This window comes from Rhineura floridana, chromosome 4, assembly GCF_030035675.1.
Source record: "Rhineura floridana isolate rRhiFlo1 chromosome 4, rRhiFlo1.hap2, whole genome shotgun sequence".
NCBI classification, from domain to species: Eukaryota; Metazoa; Chordata; class Lepidosauria; order Squamata; family Rhineuridae; genus Rhineura; species Rhineura floridana.
The window spans coordinates 105,171,588-105,194,059 of NC_084483.1; the positions used below are offsets into that span (position 1 = coordinate 105,171,588).

General features: G+C 40.0%; 1 protein-coding gene across 1 annotated transcript in view; it reads right to left on the reverse strand.

Annotated features, from left to right (window-relative positions):
- Window positions 1-2,142: 2,142 nt before the first annotated feature.
- The window catches only part of HBS1L (HBS1 like translational GTPase), a 54,600-nt gene continuing 34,270 nt past the window's right edge, over window positions 2,143-22,472 (reverse strand). Inside the window, exons 8-18 of the mRNA XM_061623914.1 lie at window positions 21,377-21,494; window positions 20,357-20,503; window positions 18,668-18,742; window positions 14,157-14,274; window positions 13,952-14,020; window positions 11,731-11,835; window positions 9,033-9,123; window positions 7,276-7,384; window positions 6,015-6,115; window positions 4,237-4,381; window positions 2,143-2,739 (exon numbers count right to left, since the gene is read on the reverse strand). Coding sequence (XP_061479898.1) covers window positions 2,728-2,739; window positions 4,237-4,381; window positions 6,015-6,115; window positions 7,276-7,384; window positions 9,033-9,123; window positions 11,731-11,835; window positions 13,952-14,020; window positions 14,157-14,274; window positions 18,668-18,742; window positions 20,357-20,503; window positions 21,377-21,494 — 1,090 coding nt within the window. The 3' untranslated portion in view covers window positions 2,143-2,727. The remainder of the gene's footprint in view (window positions 2,740-4,236; window positions 4,382-6,014; window positions 6,116-7,275; window positions 7,385-9,032; window positions 9,124-11,730; window positions 11,836-13,951; window positions 14,021-14,156; window positions 14,275-18,667; window positions 18,743-20,356; window positions 20,504-21,376; window positions 21,495-22,472) is intronic.

Sequence of the window (22,472 nt, forward strand, 5' to 3'; positions counted from 1 at the left end):
TATATATATATATATATATATATATATATATATATATATATATATATATATATATATATATATATATATATATATATATATATATATATAACTAGATTTGCTGGAATTTGACAAACTGTATGAAAAAGTGAACCACTAGAAAATGCATGTAAAAATGTACACATTGAATTTTTTTAGATGTTTTTAAACTATTTACTTATCAAACCTAAAGCATAAGATTGATTTAATGTACTGGCAGGAAAAAAAAATCCTGAGGGTCAAATCCAACAAATGCATCCCATTTATGCAAGGACTTCCCCTCCGTCTCTTCCTCCGACGTCCTCCACAAATCTGTTCTGGGTTTCTCCCAACCCTATACAGTGGACAAGTGCTTCATCACCCACACCTTCGCCTCTCTTGTTCAAGTACTTTATCCCCCAACAAAGAGGACTGTTCACTTGTTAGCCCTATACAGACCAGCCTATGAAGTCCAGAACATACTGTGTCATAGATAGTAGGGGGCTTGCAGAGATGGCTCAGGCCAGCTTAGCAAAAACTCTGAAGACGACAAAATCAATCTCAAAGACACTGCCAGTCTGATGAAGGGATGGGGCTGGAACTCCCTAGTGATGAGTCAATCCAACCCCTAATTACCAAGTCACCTTTATCAATGAAAAAATAATTGACATCAGCTTCATTTTAGAACTGCTGTTGTAATAGCTTGTTTCGACCAGGTAATGGTTATGTAAAGAGAAAATTAATACACTTAGCCTATCATTAAAAGATGACACATGTAAAATGTAAGACTCGAGGGGCAGCTTTAGACTTCATGAGTCTTCTGATATGTGTAGTGTTAATAAACATTCATTTGTTATGTGCCTCCAAGTCGATCACAACTGATGGCGACCCTAGGAATCAGCGACCTCCAAGAGCATCTGTCATGAACCACCCTGTTCAGATCTTGTAAGATAAGGTCTGTGGCTTCCTTTATGGAATCAATCCATTTCTTGTTTGGCCTTCCTCTTTTTCTACTCCCTGCTGTTTTTCCCAGCATTATTATCTTTTCTAATGAATCATATCTTCTCATTATGTGTCCAAAGTATGATAATCTCAGTTTCATCATTTTAGCTTCTAGTGATAGTTCTGGTTTAATTTGTTCTAACACCCAATTATTTGTATTTTTTGCGGTCAATGGTATCTGTAAAGCTCTCCTCCAACACCACATTTCAAATGAGTTGATTTCTCTTACCTACTTTTTTCACTGTCCAACTTTCACATCCATACATAGAGATCGGAAATACCATGGTCTGAATAATCCTGACTTTAGTGTTCAGTGAGGACCTTTTCTAATTCTCTCACAGCTGCCCTGCCCAGTACTAGCCTTCTTCTGATTTTTTGACTATTGTCTCCATTTTGGTTAATGACTGTGCCAAGGTATTGATAATCCTTGACAAGTTCAATGTCCTCATTGTCAACTGTAAAGTTGCATAAATCTTCTGTTGTCATTACTTTATAGTCTTTTTGACATTGAGCTGTAGTCCTGCTTTTGTGCTTTCCTCTTTAACTTTCATCAGCATTCATTTCAAATCATTCCTGGTTTCTGCTAGCAGTATGGTATCGTTTACATATCTTAAATTGTTGATATTTCTCCCTCCAATTTTCACATCTCCTTCATCTTGGTCCAATCCTGCTTTCTGTGTATGTTCTGCGTATAGGTTAAATAAATAGGGTGATAAAATACACCCCTGTCTCACACCCTTTCTGATGGGGAACCAATCCGTTTCTCCATATTCTGTCCTTACAGTAGCCTCTTGTGCAGAGTATAGGTCGCACATCAGGACAATCAGATGTTGTGGCACCCCCATTTCTTTTAAAGCATTCCTTCGTTTTTCATGATCTACACAGTCAAAGACTTTGCTGTAATCTATAAAGCACAGGGTGATTTTCTTCTGAAATTCCTTGGTCCGTTCCATTATCCAACATATAAACGTTCAGACAGATGTTATATGCTGGGGTGTGCGCTTTTGTCTTCAAAACATGTAAAGTTCACAACATATGACAGATGGGTGTGTTTACTTTTCCCCATATCCAACTGTATCCTCTGTGTCAAGATTCGTATTTGTACAAACATGAACAGAAACTAATATTATGCTCAGGCCAAGCTACTTTATTCTACAATTTAAAAAATAAAATTAGCCATTATTAGACAAGCTATGTCTACACAACAAGTTTTTAAATTAATGTGGGATAGAAAGAAATTAAATTTTTGGGTGCAGCATTACATAATGGTTTATGAAACATTAGAAAATAAGGTTATTTGAAAATGCATTTGTATAAAATCTGGAATATTGTAGCCCAATTGAATTAATTTGTGAAATAGTGTGCAGCAAATAAGCACCCCCCAAACTGTAAACAAAGTTTAAGGCTGGAAGTAACATGCTTTTTTTTCATGAGTCATCCTTTAGTACATCATTCTGATAAACTTTTCATAAAGGACCACCAGAGCTACCAATGTGAAGGTTTAGATGGGAAATATACTGGAACTTGCGCACTGAGAAAGTCCAACAAGTATTCCTGTTGGCATACTGTTTTGCAACAATGGCAGCTTCAAAATGTTTGAAGAACACCCAATGTCTCATCTGTTTAAAATAAATCTTTGTTCCTTCAAACTGTTACGACTGGATTCATCAAGTAAGCATATTTGGACATATTTAATTTGGTTGGATTGCAGAAGTCCTGGCACAGCTATCATTCTTTAATCTAAAAGACAAAAATTTTAAAATGTAGTTGAAAATTTCAAAGAAGACATTGACATTTATTCAAGGTTTCAGAGAGTATAAATACAAAGACCTACAATCAGGTTTAAAGGAGTACTGGACAAGGCCCCTTGCCAGCCCGCAAGTTTCCAGATTTATTTATTTTTTTACCTTCCATAATTCACAACAGGGATAGGGGGATTGTGGAGAGGAGAATTACAACTGGGGAAATAGCATGAAGGAAAGTTTTTTGAAAAAACAAAGCCCTCTCCTAGCACCACAGCTCCAACTGAAACTCCCAGCTGCTTCTAAACAAACAAAAAAGACATTGGGTGACCCAAACACAGTTCTCCCACTGTCTTTTGGCCATTAACCTTTTGTAAGAGAACTCAGAAAGACCCCTTGCCTGAGACCACAGACAAGCAGCTGCCAGTCAGAGAAGTCTCTACTGGGCTAAGTCTCTATGCACCAGTCCTATTTAATTTAGTCATAAAGGACCTGGAGTTAGACTTAACTTATTTTTAAGTGGCATTTAATTATTCACTTAAAAAAACAAGTAAACTATTATGAACACCTCCAAATCATGTGCAATGCATGTCATGCACACATTTACAAAGGACAAGTTTTTATCAATGGGTGTAAGCCATGACAGGTTAAATGGAAGCAGTATTGCAGTTGAACTATAAGGTCTTAAAAGTGCACGATCAAATTCTTCACTATTTTCATTCAGGGAAGCGACTCTTATGCCACCTTGCCATGTGAAAATTTGGGCCACTCAAAAGCCTGTATTCTTTCAGCTGAATGAACAATTCATCACATTACTTACTTGCCATCTCTGAAACATTAAAAAATACTTGCCTACCACAGCCAATAATGGTATTAAATCAGTATGTATTTTTACACAGCAGTACCCTCTGAAATAGCACAATTTTGGCTTTCTTTACAACTCAAGACGCTTGGAAGGGCATGTAAGGCTGATTCAGGCCATTCAGACACAAGTGTCATGCTGAGGATTAAGGGAATTTAAATGGTGCTGCTTTCTACATTCCAACAAGTGGTTGACCCACCACCTCATTTTCTGAGATAGACTATCTTGGGAGAACCTGAGACCCAACCTGTTGAGGATTGGGCTAACCAAGCCTCTTCTAACAGATTCAAATTCCAACCAAAGCAGAATGCAATGCTGGGCAGTTCATCTCCATCAAGGAAAAAACTCAATCAGTTAATTACAGGCTAGCACAGGAGAAGTGTAAATCTGAGAGAAAATAGGCAAGACAATAGAATGAGAGCTGGATATAAAACAGACTTGATAAAGATTTTGGCTTGGGAGACAAAAAAGTGCTAATATTTCTAAGTTTTTTTTATTTCTTTAAAAATGTTTAATAAAATATCCTCATTCTTAAGTCTGATTAACTATCCAAGTAGTTTTTTTTAAAAGCAGCTGGAATGTCAAAGCATAAAATACATAATTATAAAATAATGTATAAAACACACACTGTACCTCTGTGACAACTCCTGCAGCTATGGTGGATCCACCGTAGCGCAACATAAACCTTCCGAGTTCTTTAAAATCTTTATAAACTTCCAGAGCAACAGGCCTTTGTGTTTGCAGTTCTATTAAAGCATTCTGCCCTTTAGTTAAACACCTGCAATGAAAAAAGTATAACTGTTATCGGATCTGCTAATGTGCCTGTACACATGTGTTTGTGAAAAACACTCATTTTGGAGAATTAGTAATACTATCCTTGGGATCTTTACTGGAGAGAAATGCACACTACAGACAGAATTACATTTGCTGGGATTACCAAGATTACTTTGAAGAATTTAGCAGAACCAATGAAAACCAATTATTGATTGTGCTGGCTCTAGAAACCCAGCAACGATCACACCGTGTTTGCATCTGTGCTCTTTATTTGTACAAGAACACAATAATTTCGAAGTAAAAATGGCAGCTTTGTGGCTTGAAACACCAGTACAGAAATATGAAGAGTACAAAAAAGATTAATAGGTCATTTCATAGGCCATCTATCTGCCTGGACTATGCACTTAGTTACTATTTTGGAAAAAGGAATGAGAAGGCTGATGGTAGAGAGTCACTTTACACAGCAAGAAGAGGCACAGCCTTAAGGACTCAGCCTAGTTAGAGAGAGACTAGGAAGAATCAGAACCAGGAAACATTCACATGTAAAGTACTAACTTTCCCAATCTCACCTGCCCTGTGGTAAGAGGAAAATGGGGAAGCCAAAAGCTGGATTTTCACTACAGCCTAGAGGTGCACTAGCACTAATGGGCTGGAGTCTATGTCTGAGATGCTGGACGTAGCATCATTGCTTAACAAAAGTCAAGGCTGATGAGTTTTCCTGGGTCGACTCAAGTTATATATGCTAAGTGTAATACCATGAGGCTAAATAAAGTCACAGGGAACTTCCTGCCCATTGAATCTTTTTCTAATAAGGTGAACTTGTCTCTGCTGAAAGGTACTAAGCGTGGACCTATCAGCAAATGCAAATATTTAACTAGATATGCTGGCTGGCATCCATTCACTTTGCAAAGGATGATTATTTATTACATCCACATCCCACTTTTTCTCCTAAGAGCTCAAGGGGGCATACATGGCTCTCCTCCTCTCCATACTATCCTCACAACAGCTCTGGAAAGTAGTTTAAAATTGAGAGTTAATGAGTGCCCCAAGGTCACAAGGTGAGCTTCATAGATGTGAACCATGATCTCCCAGGTCCTAGTTTGACACCCTAACCTCTAAACTACACTGGCTCTAGTGAATGGCTGAATTATAGGCATCAGTTGAATTATATATGGCAATGGGTTCCAGGGATCAGTTGGAAATATGAAACCTCCTGTTTGTGTTCAGGGATCAGCACTGGCTTGCATCATAAAGTTTTTCTCTGGCTTCCCACAATGAGAGTTAAATAACTGGAAGGGGGCAACAGACTCTTAAGACCAAGTAGCCCTGTACTGCATCACACAGAGTTTGGACAAGAATGTGCCACAAGCAGAGAATATACAGCCAAGGATGGTACTGAGAGCACATATTTATCAAGAACTCAGCAAAGACAGCTAAACAACATGTTCAGAACCTCAGCAACATGATACCTGAACTTGTTTCAGGATACTTTGAGATATAAATATAAAAACAACTGTTTTCAATACATATCCCTGCCTGATTATCACTCTTCCCATTTCCACCAAGCTTAACATGATACAAATTCAAACAGGACTTGCTACACAACATTTATTTTCAACAAAAGTTAAAATACTTACTTAGGTTTTTTCTTTGTGACTTCACCTGTACTCTTGTGAAGCACACTCAACAACCTTCTAATAGTGGCAGGCTCACTTACAGTTTGAAAATGTAAAAGCACCTGAAACAATACTTTGTTTTTAATTGACACCAGGCTTAAACACTTAACATTACTTTGAGCAGGTGATAAAACATGAAAATTACTAAAAAAAATCTTCTATAGAGGCATTTTGAAAAATGCAAGATAGCAATGTTGCATTCAGAGCTGGAAAAGGTTCAGAAAAAGGCAACCAGAATGATCACGGGACTGGGGCAACTCCACTATGAGGAAAGGTTACACAATTTGGGGCCTTTTAGTTTAGAGAAAACGCAAGTAAGAAGGAAATGGTATTGGTAATTAAGATTATGCACATGCATACAGAAATGTTTTTCCCCCTCTCTCATAACACTAGAACTCAGGGCCATCCAATGAAGCTGAATGTTGGAAGTTTCAGGACAGAAAAGAAAGTACTTCAGCACACAGCTAAACCATGAAATTCATTCCCATAATGAGGCAGTGATGGCCACCAACTTGGATGATTTTTTAAAAATTAGACAAATTCAAGGAGGATAAGGCTATCAATGGCTAGTAGCCACAACAGCTACGTTCTACTTCCGTTATGGGAGGTCTTATGCCTCTGAATACTAGTTGCTGGGAATTATAGGAGGGGAGAATGCTGTTATGCTCAGGTTATGCTTGTGGGCATCCCATGTGTGCTTGGATGGCCGCTGTGAGAATAGAGAGTGATATCCAACATATTCTATCTGCATAAGGATTTCAGTTTGCACACAAAATTTCCCCTCTCTCTCCTCTCCCCGTATCCCCCCTCCCCAGATTTTCTCCAGACATTTGGGGGAATCCACAAAACACATTTAGAAAGCATGCAAGAGGAGAAGAGAGAAGGAAGTACTTTTGTGGAGCCAGAACTACGTCACTGGATGCTGCCCAGGGACAGAACATTGTGCAATACTAGCACAATGAGAACATAACATAAGGAAGAGCCTGCTGGATCAGGCCAGTTGCCCATCTATTCCACAATCCTGTTCTCCCAGTGGCCAACCAGATGCTCATGGGAAGCCCACAAGCAGGACCTGAATGCTAGAGCACTCCTCCCTCCTGTGGCTTCCTGCAACTGGGTTTCAGAAGCATATTGCCTCTGACTATGGTGACACACAACCGATAAAATGCTAAAACATAGAACATAATATCTTTAGAAAACAAAGATAATGCCCCACACTTACAGGGAATCCTTTGGTGATAGGGATTTCAATATTGAAGATAAGGACTCGAGCTCTGAAACGTGTGCAAACTTTAATAGGTTCCTTGGGGCAACAAAATACACAGCCAAGACTGCAAGAGAAAGTAAAGAAACAAATCAGACTGTGCAGACAGGTTTTCAATATGATAATGCCAAGAAGCCTTTTTAGATGACAAACAGTAAACTAGCATGGAGGCTCCATCCCTTCCTGCTGCCCTCACTCAGTCTGTAGCAGGATGCTGCCTTCCCACAGGGACCAATCCTGTCTGTGTATCCAGAGTGTGCCAGGCATATAAGACTTGCCCTGCAGTTCAGCTTGATGTGATTGGCAGCAGCAATGCTACTGACAGATACTCTGGAAGTAATGCATTTAACGCTGTTTGGCACTGCTGGCACTTCTAGAGGGCAGATACATCTTGATAGGCCAGAGGGGGTATTGCACTGGAAGTGCATTGTGAACAAATTATGGAAGTGCTCATTTTATGTATGATATTTTGGCAGCACCTTGCCATCTACCTATTGATCCAAATGCTATAGAAACATTTCACACACATAATATAAAGCATAGAGCAGCTGTCTGTTATATGCTCTCAAAGTAATTCTTGGTGTGATGTACAGAAGGTTGTGGCAATATTTGTTCACAACCTTCTAAAAATCTGGCAAAGGATTCTATCAATGTTTGTGAGCTTTAAAGAATCAAAATGACAGTTTACTGGGAGAGCTTTCAGAAGCAGGCCTGTGTATTTCTTTCCTCCCCCTCTCTAGCTACTCTCAAGACTAATACAGAGATCATAATGTCAAGATCACTTAATCTCTTTTCTCATGTTCTTCTTTTAAGTCAAATAATATAGGATTTATTCAAAGTAACTTCCGAGACTGCAATCTTAACCCCATTTACCTGGGCGTAAGCCCCATGGAATTCAATAGGACTTCTCTCTAAGTATGTATGGTTAGGATTGTGCTATTCAATTGTTAATCAACTGACCCATTCTCCTGCTTCTGTTTCATACACCGCCCCCAACACCACCAAGTTTAATTAATCATTAAAAAAAATAAGATTATCTTAGTATGTAGAACACAATGGTGGTTTGCACACTAAACTTTGATAGTGCTCATTTTTGAGGGGATTGGTACCTTAATGTGGAATGCCAGTTTTGGCTCTTGTGTAATTTTTCTACAAGCATTTGGAGGAAGACAGGAACTAACTTTTCCTGGATCATCATAGCCTCACCTCTTCCATGCTAAATTTAACCCTTCCTATCCACATGGGGTTTTTTTGAGCCCCATCTTCTCTCTTCACCCTTTGGCTTGCCAACTCAGTCATATGGCAGTAGTAATGCCATTTTTCTGCTCCTCACAGTATCAAGTGTACCAGCTGTGTTAAAATAACTGTTGTTTACCAGCAGCAAAGAGCTTTTTAAAAACACCAATGCTGTATGCAATCTACTCTTTTGCCTCCTAAAAATTCAGATGAACACTATGACACACCATTAAGCCTAGCCCTTATTAATTTTTTTAACCAAACAACTGTCTGATTAGGATCAAGAACACTGTCAGTTTCACATTGTCTTTTGCATGCAAGCTAGGTGATCTGCAATGTTCTGGTTTTAAAAGTCCAGGTAGCCAACTTCCCACACCCTCCCTCCCCAACCGGTAAACCACTGATTATCAACTGCAACGGTTAGAAAACTTCATGTTAAATATAAACCGTTGCTTAGGCAAAGGCTTTTCTGCACTCACTTGATTTTGATGATATCCATGCCAGTCAAAGTGAGAATAACATGATCTCCTGCTGCAGCCCAATCCACTGGTTCATCATGCAGGGCAATTCCTAGAAATGAGTAAAACCAGAACTAAACAGTGAACTACCTTGGTTTAACCGCTACAAACAGCTCTGTTTTTGCCAATACTGCTGCATCAATCACTACTCATCAGTTTTCAGTATGAATGAGGTGATAGTAAAAGCTGTTGATTAAAACCTCAGAGAAGTCTTCTTGTTGGGAACCACCATAATCTAAAGTCACTTTGGCTTATTTAATGAGTTTTTTGCAAGTCACTGCATTGAGCTATATGCATATCACACAGCGCAGATGCCACTATTTTGAAAGTATGACTGCACAAGAATTTAGGAAGACTCATGTTCCTTACAGTATAAGCACCCTTTCCGCAAACGTTTAAATCTCTCGGTGGTACCAGCTTTCATTTTTCATCAAATGAGTTTATGCTTGCTTTCGACGTGATGGTGAAACAAATTTATGTGCTATGAAGCACACTAAACTCTCTACTAAGTCATATGTACAAGTTACTGAAGAATTTCTGCAATTATACATAGACAACTAAATACATACACATCTTGGGCTTTGAAGCATTCATACGCCAGTTGGAAATAATAACTGAAAAAGAGGAGGCAATTTGGAGGAAAATGTTCTGCAAATACTGCACTTCATCTAAAAGTACTAAGGTTTCAGACAAAAACGCTGTCTTGTTAACATAACATTTGATTTTTCAAAGTCTCTCCCCTATCTGGAATACAGTAAAATCAAACTAGTAAAAAAGCCTTGTCCATTAAAACAGTTTCATCATTTAGTTATCTACAATAAAAATATTCCACCAGTCTTGAGAACCAATCAAATTAAAGGCATAGACTGTAGCCCAGAGAAAGATATATATACAAACAGACCCAGCTGATTTTAATGACTATTGCAAAGGATATTGTAAATAGCAATCTTTTATATAAAAATAAAAGAATTAATTTTAAATTAAATAAACTGACTTAGAGGATAACTTTCTCACTGGGTCAGTGAAAAAAAGAACCACCAACAGGAGGACAAAGAACAAATGAAAATCTGGATGAAGGAAAGGCAACAAACTTTTGCTTTTCTTAAATTCAACAGAGAGGAAGCTAATCAAACCTAACTAAGCAGGGCACTACATTATTGGGTGCCCCACCTGAAAAGGCCCTGTCTTGCATCTCAACCAGACACACTTAATCAGAAGGCAGCAGAATGGGAAGCAAGACCTCTTAAATGACAACCACAGACATCTGGCAGATTGACGTGAAAAGAGGTGGTCCTTAAAATATACTGGTTCCAAGCTGTTTAGGACTATATAGAAGATTTAAAAAGCTCTGAATTGTCTCTGGAAACAAACTGGAAGTCACTAAAGATAGGAAAAAACCCAGAGTAATATGCTCCAGGGAAAGTTAGAAATTGTCAAGCAAGAAATGGAACGTATCAACATTACAATACTTGGTGTGAGCGAACTAAAATGGACAGGAATGGGACATTTCCAATCAAGCAACTACAAAATATTTTATGAAGGAAATGAGAAATTAAGAAACGGGGTTGCTTTAATAGTGAGAAGTGATGTAGCAAAAGCAATTAGGAGCTACAACACAAGGTCTGAGCGAGTGATATCAATGAGATTAAACGGGAAACCTATTAACATAACTATCATCCAAGTCTACGCTCCAACATCAAACACAGAAGAAGACGAATTGGAGAGATTTTATGCAGAAGTACAGGAAGAAATTGATCACACACCAAAAGAAGATATGATAATCATGGGGGACTGGAATGCAAAAGTAGGGAACAGAGAAGCACTAGGAATTGTGGGGAGATGGGGCTTAAGAGACAGAAATGAAGCAGGAGAAAGACTTATTGAATTCTGTGAAGCCAATAATTTGTTTCTTGCAAACACATTTTTTGAGCAACCAAAAAGACGACCGTACACATGGACATCACCAGATGGTCAATATAGGAATCAAATTGATTATATAATTGGGAGCAGAAGATGGAGAAGTTCCATACTTTCTGCAAAAACAAGACCAGGAGCAGACTGCGGTACAGATCATGAATGGTCGTATCGAAAATCAGAGTAAAGCTAAAGAAGACCAACAAAGCAATCATAATGCCAAAATACAATTTAAATAACATCCCAGAAGAATATAAAGACAGAAACAAAAACAGAAGGGAGTAGAAAAAGAGGAAGGCCAAACAAGAGATGGATTGATTCCATAAAGGAAGCGACAGACCTGAACTTACAAGATCTGAACAGGATGGTTCATGACAGATGCTCTTGGAGGTCACTGATTCATAGGGTCACCATAAGTCGTAATTGACTTGAAGGCACATAACAACAACAACAACAGCAGCATGCTCCAAGAAGCACACACAGAGTGTGATAGAGTAATCCAATCTGGATGTTACAAGGGCCCAGTTAATTATTTCTGCTTTATACAGGAAAGGATGCAGCTGGCACAACTGTCACCTGGACCTACAGGAGCAAAGCTTCTCTCAAGTAACATCTCACAGTTCAGCAGGAGAAATAACAAAAGTTCATTTTAAGCTTTTACATATGACAGTCTTGGTTAACACATTCTAAACATGTTTGCAGTGTAAACCCAAAATGAGAGCATCCATCAGTCTGTAAACTTTACCTTTTACAGTGCAAGTTTCATTAGGAGGCATTGCCAGCAGTCTATCTCCAACCTGAACATATCCTGCTTCAATTTTACCAGTCACACAAAATCCTGATCCTTGATCTAGAACAAAAAAGTTGGTTTGAGAAAGTGATTAAAGTATCATGCACCCGTTTTGGAAGTTGAATCACGAGGGATGCAGATTTTCAATAAAAAAAATAGTTGCACAATTAATTTTACATGATAATGAAAACTGGACACTGATTTCTAAAAAACATGCCCCAAGTCCTTAACCAGGAAATGATGCCCTTGCTTTAAACCAAGCATGGGGAACCTTTGGCCCTCCAGATGTAGATTAAACTCCAACTCCCACCAGCCTCAGCAAGAAAGGCCAATGGCTAGGGATGATGGGAGTTGTAGTTCAGCAACATCCAAGGGCCAAAGTTCCCCACACTTAGTTTAAACAAATGCCCACTTCATCTTCCTCATTTTTCTGGGTCTGGAGGAGGGAGGATTGGTTTGTTCTCTATTATTTTATCAACCAAAAAAGTCTCAGACTTTCCAATAATAAAACAATAAACATCCAACCAGTAGGTTTTCTGTATGAAATACCTACACACACCCATATTTTTGATGTTCTCTCAGACTACATAGTGCACTTCAATAGTTTTAAAACTATTTCCCCTCCAAACCTACTAATATGTGATTGGTGAAGTTAAAACAGAATGATCATGTTGGTACTATAGTTGCCAGTCCAGCAACAGCAACTATGCTTTTCTGCAAACACAGTTCTCAATCCAGCCAGGGATGTGTACATGCAGTGGAGGATGGTCTATTAGGATAAAAGGGACACTGTCCCTCCCTCCCTCGATCTACCCTCAGCCAGCCCCCATCAGCCTGCCTTAATTACTACCAGTCCATGAGCTTCTTCCTCCTTATGTCTCAGTTTTGCCCTTTGTAGGACTGAGCAGGGAGGAAGATGGGGACAAAACTAGAAGAAGCCGGCTCTGCCTTCATCTACTGCCGGCCTCTTTGCTTTCCACTCTACCAATCCCAACGGGCACCAGCCATCACTGCATACATGAAGCCTTCTTCAATGTGAGCACAGTCCTTGTCGGATTGGGTAACCTTACAAAAACTGCATTTAAGACACTTTTGTTCTCCTCCCTCTACAATGAAAGTATCTGTGAAAGGGGGGGCAGGAAATTAAAAAAACAGGGACATGGATTTCATATCTGTGTGCACTATTTTCTCTTTATACTATATTTTTGTAAGATGTCATGCCGTCATGGCTTCACATGTGACATGCGGGTGTAGCAGCAAAATGTCTTCCAAAAAGATGGTCCCTGGGCCCCAACACAACAGGGCCCAGTGCTCAGTGGGCACAGCCTGGGGCTCAGCCTCACCAGGTGGTTGGGAGGCCAGCCTTGATGACCCCTGGAGTGGGGCACAGGAGGGAAGTTCTGGCAGCCCCGGGGGTGGGAGGAATGGGGGCAGATCTACAGCGAACTGGGGAGGGGGCCTTTGGTGACCCGGGGGGGGGCTTTGGCAATGGTAGGCAGGGTTGGCAAGCAAAGTGAGTAGGGATGGAGCGCCTAGTATACTCTAAAGAAGCAAAAATTATTATAGGTGCAGACACTGCCATGTGCTGATAAACTTGTGCTACCTTCAGTAAGTATATTTATTTTTATTGATTTAACAAAATGTATACATCACTTAATCAAAATGTACAGATCACCTAATCAAAGAAAAATCTAAGTGGTTTACATAAAAAATGTGAAATATTTGTCCAAAATGCAGGTACAATCAACAAAATTTAAACACAAACATATGAAATAAAATGATCAAAAATATAAATAAACACAATACAATTTAAACAGAAATTAGAAAAGGTATGTCTGATTCCCCAAACCTAAGAACTGTAGTGCCACAAAATGCATTTATGGTTACACATTCTGAGTAGTGCAACAGTGCAGCACCACATGCTATGCAGGGAGCCTGCTACAACTGTAACTGTAATCATCAGGATATTGGGCGGTATTCAAGTAACTGTTTGTGCTAGCACAAGAGGATTCCTCACCTCCCAATGCATGCCTCCCACCATCCCCAAAACTGTTTTGGAGGGTTGGGAGAAACCCAAGAACAAATGTAAGGAGGGTGCGGAGGAGGAAAGGGGGCAATTGTTCCATCACGCAAGGAGAAATCCTTTAAAAAAAATTGAGCAAACTTTACTACTAACCTTTAAAAACATCAGATACACACAATCTGAATGGTTTATCCACTGATCTTTGAGGTGGTTTGAACGAATCTGTGAATAAACCCATGTGTTCTGTTAATGGTACATCCTTTGACTTCCTTACAGCAAACATGATTTATTTGTCTCTGCTGCATTCCCCCAACTGTCTTTTGAAACTGTTCTAAAATCTTGAGAAGCATACACTCACCTATTTGTTCTAACAAGCATTTTCCTTCATACCATTTGGTCAGCTCACTCGTTTGACTCCTTGTGACAAGATTTTCACCAGCAAGCCCGCTTGTAGGGATATAAGCTACATCTGACTCCTTGTTGAGAGAAATATTTAATTTGCAGTGAGAAAAAAACAAGCAACTGTTCCACAGCATTACAAGGCATTTCTAAGCTTTTGAAACTGAAGCTTAGATTCTTTGTTTTCTCAAAGAAGATATAAAACTAAAGCTATTTAAGAAGTTATCGAAGTTGATATGCCCTGTCATTCAAGGAAGATGACTGAGAAGCAGTTTTGGAAAAGCTCTAGAAAGCAGCACCAGTCACAATCAGACCTCTCCTGTCATCACTGTATATAGCATTTCACACACACACAGACTGACCCCTGGCATTTCCCTTCAGAACCCATAAAAAACAGGCTTCAATAAAGCTATTTGCCTTCTTTGCAAGGGCCTGTCCCCATCTTGCAAGTTTTGCTGTAGAATCTTGCTTGGATGAAACGCTCTCTCTTTTCATCCCGTTCGCCAAAGGAAAGGAAAGGCACTCTTTGTAAGGTGGGCTTGTGCAAAAAGCACCAGTCCCACTTCTCTGCTACTTCCTGCAAAAACTGACAGGAATGAAAAGAAACCACCCCCAGAAGGGGTAGCCTCTTTCTCTTCCATTTAAGTTTTTTCAGAAATGCCAGTGGCGCTTCTCCAAAAACTCAGCTCTTGGTGAGAGTAACAGTGGCGTCACTAGGGTTGGTGTCACCCGGTGCAGTAACTCATGGTGTCACCCCCATGGACCTCCTCCCGTACCAGACCATACAGAATCCTTAGTAATGTTTTTTGTACTAACGTTACTCGTAAATCGTAATTCCCGTATATCACTGAATGTAATGGCAATAGTAGTGACATAAACAACTAGCAAAACTAAAATTACACCTTTAAATTACAATATCATACGCACAGCCTAAATGTATTTACATTTATACATAGTGTCATGTGGTTAAAGTGAAAATTCACCACTGAGATTAGGGAGCAGAAGGAATATGGCAAGCAGGGCCGCCCCTAGACTGGTTGTAAGTAAGGAGGTAGGCAGGCCAGACTGGCAGATGAGGGTTGGCTGAGGGCAGACTTAGCTTGGTGGGTGGTGCCCTACTCGCCCTAATTAATGAATCAGCCTCCAGTGGAACTTCAGTGTCGTCCCCTCAGTTATTTTGGGAGTTAATGGCATTCCAAATGAGAATCATGGTTCCACACACACACCCTGCAGTAGTGCAGATTTAGGAACTTTTACTGTTGTGTAATTTTTATAGAGGTGAAAGAGCCAGGCTTATTTTGTCCCTTAATTGCTCCCTTCCTAGGAAGACTTTAGAAAGGTTTAGAGCTTTCCTGGACACTGATAACGCAACCTGAACCTCATGTAACCGGTAGGGCTGGGAAGGACTCCAGTCTGAAACCATGGAGAGCCGCTGCCAGTCAGTGTAGACAATCCTGAGCTAGATGGACCAGATGACATAAGGCAGCCTTCTATGGGTGGTATTCAACTCAGTCCTACTCAGAGGAGGCCCACTGAAATTAATGGACCTAAGTTACAGTGCAATCCAATATATGTCTACTCAGAAGTAAGCTCCATTAGGTTCAATGGGACTTACTCCTATGTAAGTGTGGATATGAGAAAAATCAACTCATTTGAAATGTGGTGCTGGAGGAGAGCTTTGCACATACCATGGACTGCAAAAAAGACCAATAATTGGGTGTTCGAACAAATTAAACCAGAACTGTCACTAGAAGCTAAAACGATGAAACTGAGGTTAATATACTTTGAACACATAATGAGAAGACATGATTCACTAGAAAAGACAATAATGCTGGGAAAAACAGCAGGGAGTAGAAAAAGAGGAAAGCCAAACAAGAGATGGATTGATTCCATAAAGGAAACCACAGACCTGAACTTACAAGATCTGAACAGGGTGGTTCATGACAGATGCTCTTGGAGGTCACTGATTCTAAGGGTCGCCATAAGTCATAATCGACTTGAAGGCACATAATAACAACAAGAAGTGTGTACTGGATTGCAGCTTTAGTCATGTCCATTAAGTTCAATAGGTCTGCACTGAGTAAAGACTAGCAATGAATACCACCCAATACAATTAAAAACAAAATAAAACATTTAAAACAATTGAAACAACTAAAAGCATGTTTAGAATCTTGTTTGGAAGAAGGATTTGGCTAAAATGGGGGGGGGCTTTGAGATTCCATTATGGCACTCCCCCTCCAAAATTTCCAGCACTGCTCCCATGTAAGTGTACCTAGGTTTGCAGCCTGAGCAGTAGACCCATTGAAAATATGGGGCATGACTTGATCCATTCAGTTCAATGGCCCTACTTTGAGTAGAAGTGAATTGGCTAAATAAAACACAACCCAGTGCTTTATTGCTGACACTCTTGCCGCCCTGGGTTCTTTTCAAACCATTTATTTCAATGCCTCTACTCTGAGTAGGGCTGCTACGCACCCCTCCACTAAGTGTAAGCCCCCGCGGAGCTCAACGGGGCTCCCCACCAGGGAAAGTGAGACTAGGCAAGCAGCAGCCTTGGAGAATCATGACTTACCCGAGCTGGCCGGCTGCTTGCTCAGGGCTGTCCCTAACCGGTAGCGCCCAAGGCCAGCGCATCCTTCTCATGCTTCCCGTCACCCCCCCTCCTTCCTTCCAGCGGGGCAGGCAGGGCCACCCGGCCGGCGATTGCGCCGGGGAAGAAGAGAACTGCATCACTCCCGCCTCTCCACCGCTGGGCCCCGCGTGGGCGGCTGAATGCTGGCTTGCCCGCCAAGAGGCCGGCATCCAGCCAACCAGCCCTCAGCAGCAGCAGCAGCCGCCACCGCTGCACACAGCCTAAAGCCAGGAGGGATTTTCTGGGTTGCTTTGCGGCATGCCCGGCCTCAGGCTGCTGGAACTGCGGAGAGGGAGAGAGATCGCACCATTCTGCCAGCCTGTGAGGCGGCAGGGCGGGTGCTGAGTGAAAAGGGCAGTTGCTGCGCTCGCTCCTCTCTCTCTCTCTCTCTCCCTTGGCCGCGCCTGCCGCTTCCCGGCCGCGGTGCCTAGGGCGGGGGGCAACTCGTGGTGTCACCCCCGTCTCGTGGTGACACCCGATGCGGCCCGCACCCTCCGCACCGCGGTAGTTACGCCCCTGGAGAGTAACACTTCTCTTTTCCTCCACAGAGAACCGGGATGAAAGGAAAGGAGCTTTCGTTCTATAATTTGGGTTTTTGAAGGAAGCAGCAGGTTGAAGTACTGCTTTCCCAAGCAGTGGAAGCTGATATAAAACATCTATCCATGAAAAAGCACAGGACTAGAACTGCAATTTGCTAAGAAGACAATTCTTGGGAGTCAGGAGCAAATTAAGGTATCAGCACTGAAAAAAAAATTAAATAAATTTATTGTAACGCAATTAAAATACAGAAAATGAAACAAAATATACAAATCTAAACTAAACAAACCAACAAAGCCAATAAATACAAGGTTATTCACATATAAAGTCAAATGATAACTCAAATGTAACATGTCTATTTAAAGCATGAGGGGAAAAAATACAGAATGCATTAAGAATAATGCCAAACAACAGCATAGTGTTTTGGTATATGGGGCCTTTAAGGTTCACTCGCCATATGTGAGATGAATGACCACCATACTGCAGAAAAAGCATCTGGTTCAGTTTGGCTCTCCCTACTTTCAGATGATGCATCGACTTTTCCAAAACAGCTATAAATAAAAGTTTTTAATACCAAGCATCCAGATTCAAATTTTGTGCTTCCTTCCAATTCTGAGATATAATAAGTCTTGTGGCAACCAACATAAAAGTGATTAAATCCTTTGAGCAAAGATTCACTGCTTAATCAAGTAAAATAGATAGAAGGCAGACCAGGATCATAAGAAGCATCAACATGTAAAATAACCCCCAGGTCTTGCAGGACCAACTCCCAGAAACTCTTCACAACAGGGCAAAACCACCATAAGTGGAAATAGGTACGTCTCTCCCTACATTTTCTCCAACACAGAGAACTTGAATTCGGTGTAGTCCATGACAGTCATATTGGGGTGTAACACCACCGGTGCAGCATTTTTAAGGGAATTTTGCTTAATACTTGCAAAGACTGAGGCAAGTGGTTTGGACTTCCAAACGCAATTCCAGACATTTTGATCTATCTCCACAGCCAAATCGACCTCCCATAATGCCTTCAGTGCTGAAGTGGATCAGAATATTAGTTCCAACACAATTACATAATCGTTCAAAATTGCTAGATGCCAGCCTAATTTTTTTAAGGTTACAATCAGTCACCAGAAATTTTGCCACAGCTCCACCACTTGTTTAGAACTGTTTGTCCAGACATTCAGAATGGGAGCACTAGGGGCATTTTGTGATCTTCACCTGCTTTCAGTATACAGGGGAGATGGCCACTGAAACCTGAGCCTGTTAAACCAGTCACCTCAATGTTATACCATTTTCTTTACCTTAAAGCCCGCTTGCTTAAGGAACTGCCCAAGTTTACCAACAATATCCTGAAATCTTTCCTGTTTCCAACTGACCTGCAACAAACACATAATTCATCACTGAAGAAGTAAGGTTAATGTCCAAACACCACTTTTTAACAAAAACAAAAATATCTCTTACAAAGAAAATTGCAACATCAGTAGTAAGACTACAAAACAACAACAAGGCAGCCCAGTAAAAAAATACCAAGAAAAGACAATCTGGAAAGTCTTCACTTAAGTGTCAGGTATACCAAGAAAAACATTCTATAGGTGTACTTCTCCTGACACAATTCTGTAAAGCCAATCCTGAGGGACCAGGGTTCCTCCAGAATTGCATGGGTTCTGCACAGGGGATTGTAGCAGGAAGGGGCAATTGGTGAAACTCCAGCGGGGAGGGTCAACATGTGACTGGAAGTGTCTTCTACCTGTGCAAGGAACCCTCTGGATCACTTTGGGAAATAGTGACATTTATTTATGAGTAAACACGTATAGGGAACAACTGTGTGTGATTATTTAAAATATTCTGATGTGCAAATACATTAAGACTTTCATGAAGGATATGCTCCATCTCAATGAAACTGTATGGTAACATAAACCGTTTGCAAAAATAGAGCATATTTTTCAATCTGCATTTCTATTGAATGAATGAATGAAATCCTTTATTTGCATTAGCTACAAGCCATTGCAATTAAAATATATTCAATAAAAACAATACAAAGCAAATATACAACTTAATCAGATTTCCTGCTAAGATTTTAACATTTCTATAAGACACCAATCAATAGAATTAGTGTATCCATGGTCCCACATAAGAGAGATGGATAAGTAAAGCTAGCAATAAAAAAGAATTATATCAGGATAAAATTCAAGGAACCATTGTAGATCTTATTCTAATGGCACCTGCTAAAAATTGAATTTAAACATTTGCACAGAGTGGTCGCTGTGTTTGTTGCAACAAACAAACAAAAACAGAATTTTGTGGACAAACGCTTATGCCATAAAAAATTGGTAGCCTTGTAAGGCGTCACAAGACTGATGTTTCTGAAGGAATATAGGGATTTAACTTCCAGAATAAATCTACTTTCTTCAATTTCAGAATATCTTTTCAGGCCCAGGTACTAGATCAAGATGCTGAATTTGAGTTTGCAATATTTATATAATATATACTGCATATCAAGAAAAAAATCTTATCTAAGTGGTATACATTATAAAATCAGTATATAATAAGATCAAATTTAAAACCATCAAAAATCAGGTAACATAAAACTGGGCCATATGTCTAGGAAAGCCTGAGTAAATAATGCCTTAAATTGAAGTCCAAAAGTAAATACCTAACATGTGTGGGCAAAGCATCCACAAACTTAGTGCAATCACACTTAATGTTCCACTCCTAGTAGCTGTGCCTCTCCAGCTGATCTCAATGGGTGGGTAGGGACGCATGGGAAAAGGCGATGCTTCAGATAAGTATATGAAGCCCTAAACAACTTCAGACTAGACTAACAACAGCACCTTAAATTTGGCCCAGTAACATATTGGCAGCCAGAGGAGACCTTTCAGCAAAGGTTTCACATCATGCCAATAACCAGCTTCATTTGTAATAACTCTGTGTGCGTTTTCTTCTTGCGTTTATAAAAGAAAATAAATTTTAAGAAAGTCAAGGGAAAATACCTGGTCCATTTTATTGACAGCAACTGCCAACTGTGTTACTCCAAGAGATCGAACTAATAGACCATGTTCTCGTGTCTGTCCACCAGTCTCAAATCCTGCTTCAAATTCCCCTCTGCTGGCATCCACCACTAATATAGCCACATCAGCCTAAGGAAAAATAATTATTATTACACAGTATTCCTTGGAGTTTCTTACCCTTGTCATATTAGAGTCCAACCACATCTGGAGTTTCTTCCTAAGAACCTTCCCCCCTTTAAAATAAAATATATACATATTTGAGTCGCTCAAAAAACAGAAAACCACAATGGCACCCATTATATTGAAAAGAAAGAAAGGACCGCAGAGCTAAGATTCACTATGCCATCCCACAAACAACTGTTTGCTTTGCATATGAACACCTTAAGATACTGTAACCAAATTTTGCACGATGGTTCCTGAGATCAAAGAGGAGGATACTCTGTGTTTGGATACAATTGGATACCATTTTGAAACAAGATAGCAAACTGAACCTTTCACTAGTGCATTGATTTTAACCACTGATTTTTTGGGGGTTCTTAGAATTCTTGAGCCATGCCTGGTAAGAGGCTGCTAGTAATAAACATTCTCTTTCCATTGACTATCATAACAACAACAACAACAACAAATCCATCCAGGTACACTGTAGCACAGTAGAGGAAAAATAAGTGCCAGTGTATGAAACGGCTACAAAACTCAATTCAAAGGGCCATATTCAATTAACTCATTGTGCTGACAGAAGCCAGTGCAAGGATTCCCACTAGCGCAATGCCCAACTACCCCAGTCTCCCTGCATGCGCCCTTGCACCCTTCCCAAATCTGCTCCAGAGGGTTGGGAAAGCCCCCGGAAGAGCACATGGGGGTGGAGAGTAGAGATCATTCTACAGGGGAAGTTGGCAGAAATGCGTGCACTGATAGAACAATCTCCTTAGTGCTACATTGAATACTACCAATTATGTTATCACTTCTATTTGGACAAGGGATACTAAAAAAGCAAGTCTTTACCTTTGCAGCTCCTGTGATCATATTTGGAATGAAGTCTTTATGGCCTGGAGCATCCATCAATGTGATAACTTTTGTCTTTGTCTCAAATTTGGTCATACCTACATCCATCGTCACTCCCCTAAAAATAAAGCACCGGTATGCAATGTGTCATTTACAATTCTTTTCAAAGTTTACCACACATACTCATACACATAACTAGTGCTAAAAATGAACTAGTGCTAAAAATAATGCACCAATTATTTGGGATAAGCAGGTGATTGGCCAAAAATGCCTAATATGATTATAGTGCAGTACTGTCCTTCCATGATAAGGATACTCACACAATCATTACATTCCAGTTACATGAAAAAGCTATCACCAAGTTGGTACAGTAAGCAATCCTGAGAAATGTGCCAACATGGGAGCTTGCAATATCAAGAAACAATGAAATGGTGGAATGAACAAGGATGTGCTGAGCTGCCATCCTGGCCACATGCCAGAGCACCATCCAAGACTGGTTACCACATCAAAGAACAGCAATCTCATGGCTACTTCACCATGTCAACTAGTCATGAAATTCAGCCCTAATTTTGAATACAGGAGGATACACACATCCTAAATGCAATGGCAACAACAAAAGCTGGGATCAATAGCCTTACAGCAGGATGTTTTCAAACTGTACCTGGAGCACTCCGAGGTTCCCTAGAATCTGATCAAGGGAGCAGTGAGAGCATAGTAATCCATCCAAGCAGTTAGTCCACCATAACCAATATTATCCAACTGTGCACCTTCACAAGAGAGTTTTGGGTGTGTTCTAGAGAACTCCCAGTTCATGTAGAGTAGTGGTTCATATGAGGTAACACTGTGACCCAACAAACTGAACGTATGCTCTAGATTCTATGACTTAGATGCTTCTTATTTATTTATTTAATTAATTTATATCCCACCCTTCCTCCTAGAAGGAGCCCTGAGGCAAGCAAAAACACACTAAAAAGATTCTAAAACATCTTAAAAACAAGACTTCAAATTCAAAACATATTAAAACAAAGCAGCTTTAAAAACATGTTTTTTTTAAAAAAAGCTTTAAAAACATCTTTAAAAGTATTTATTTATTTAT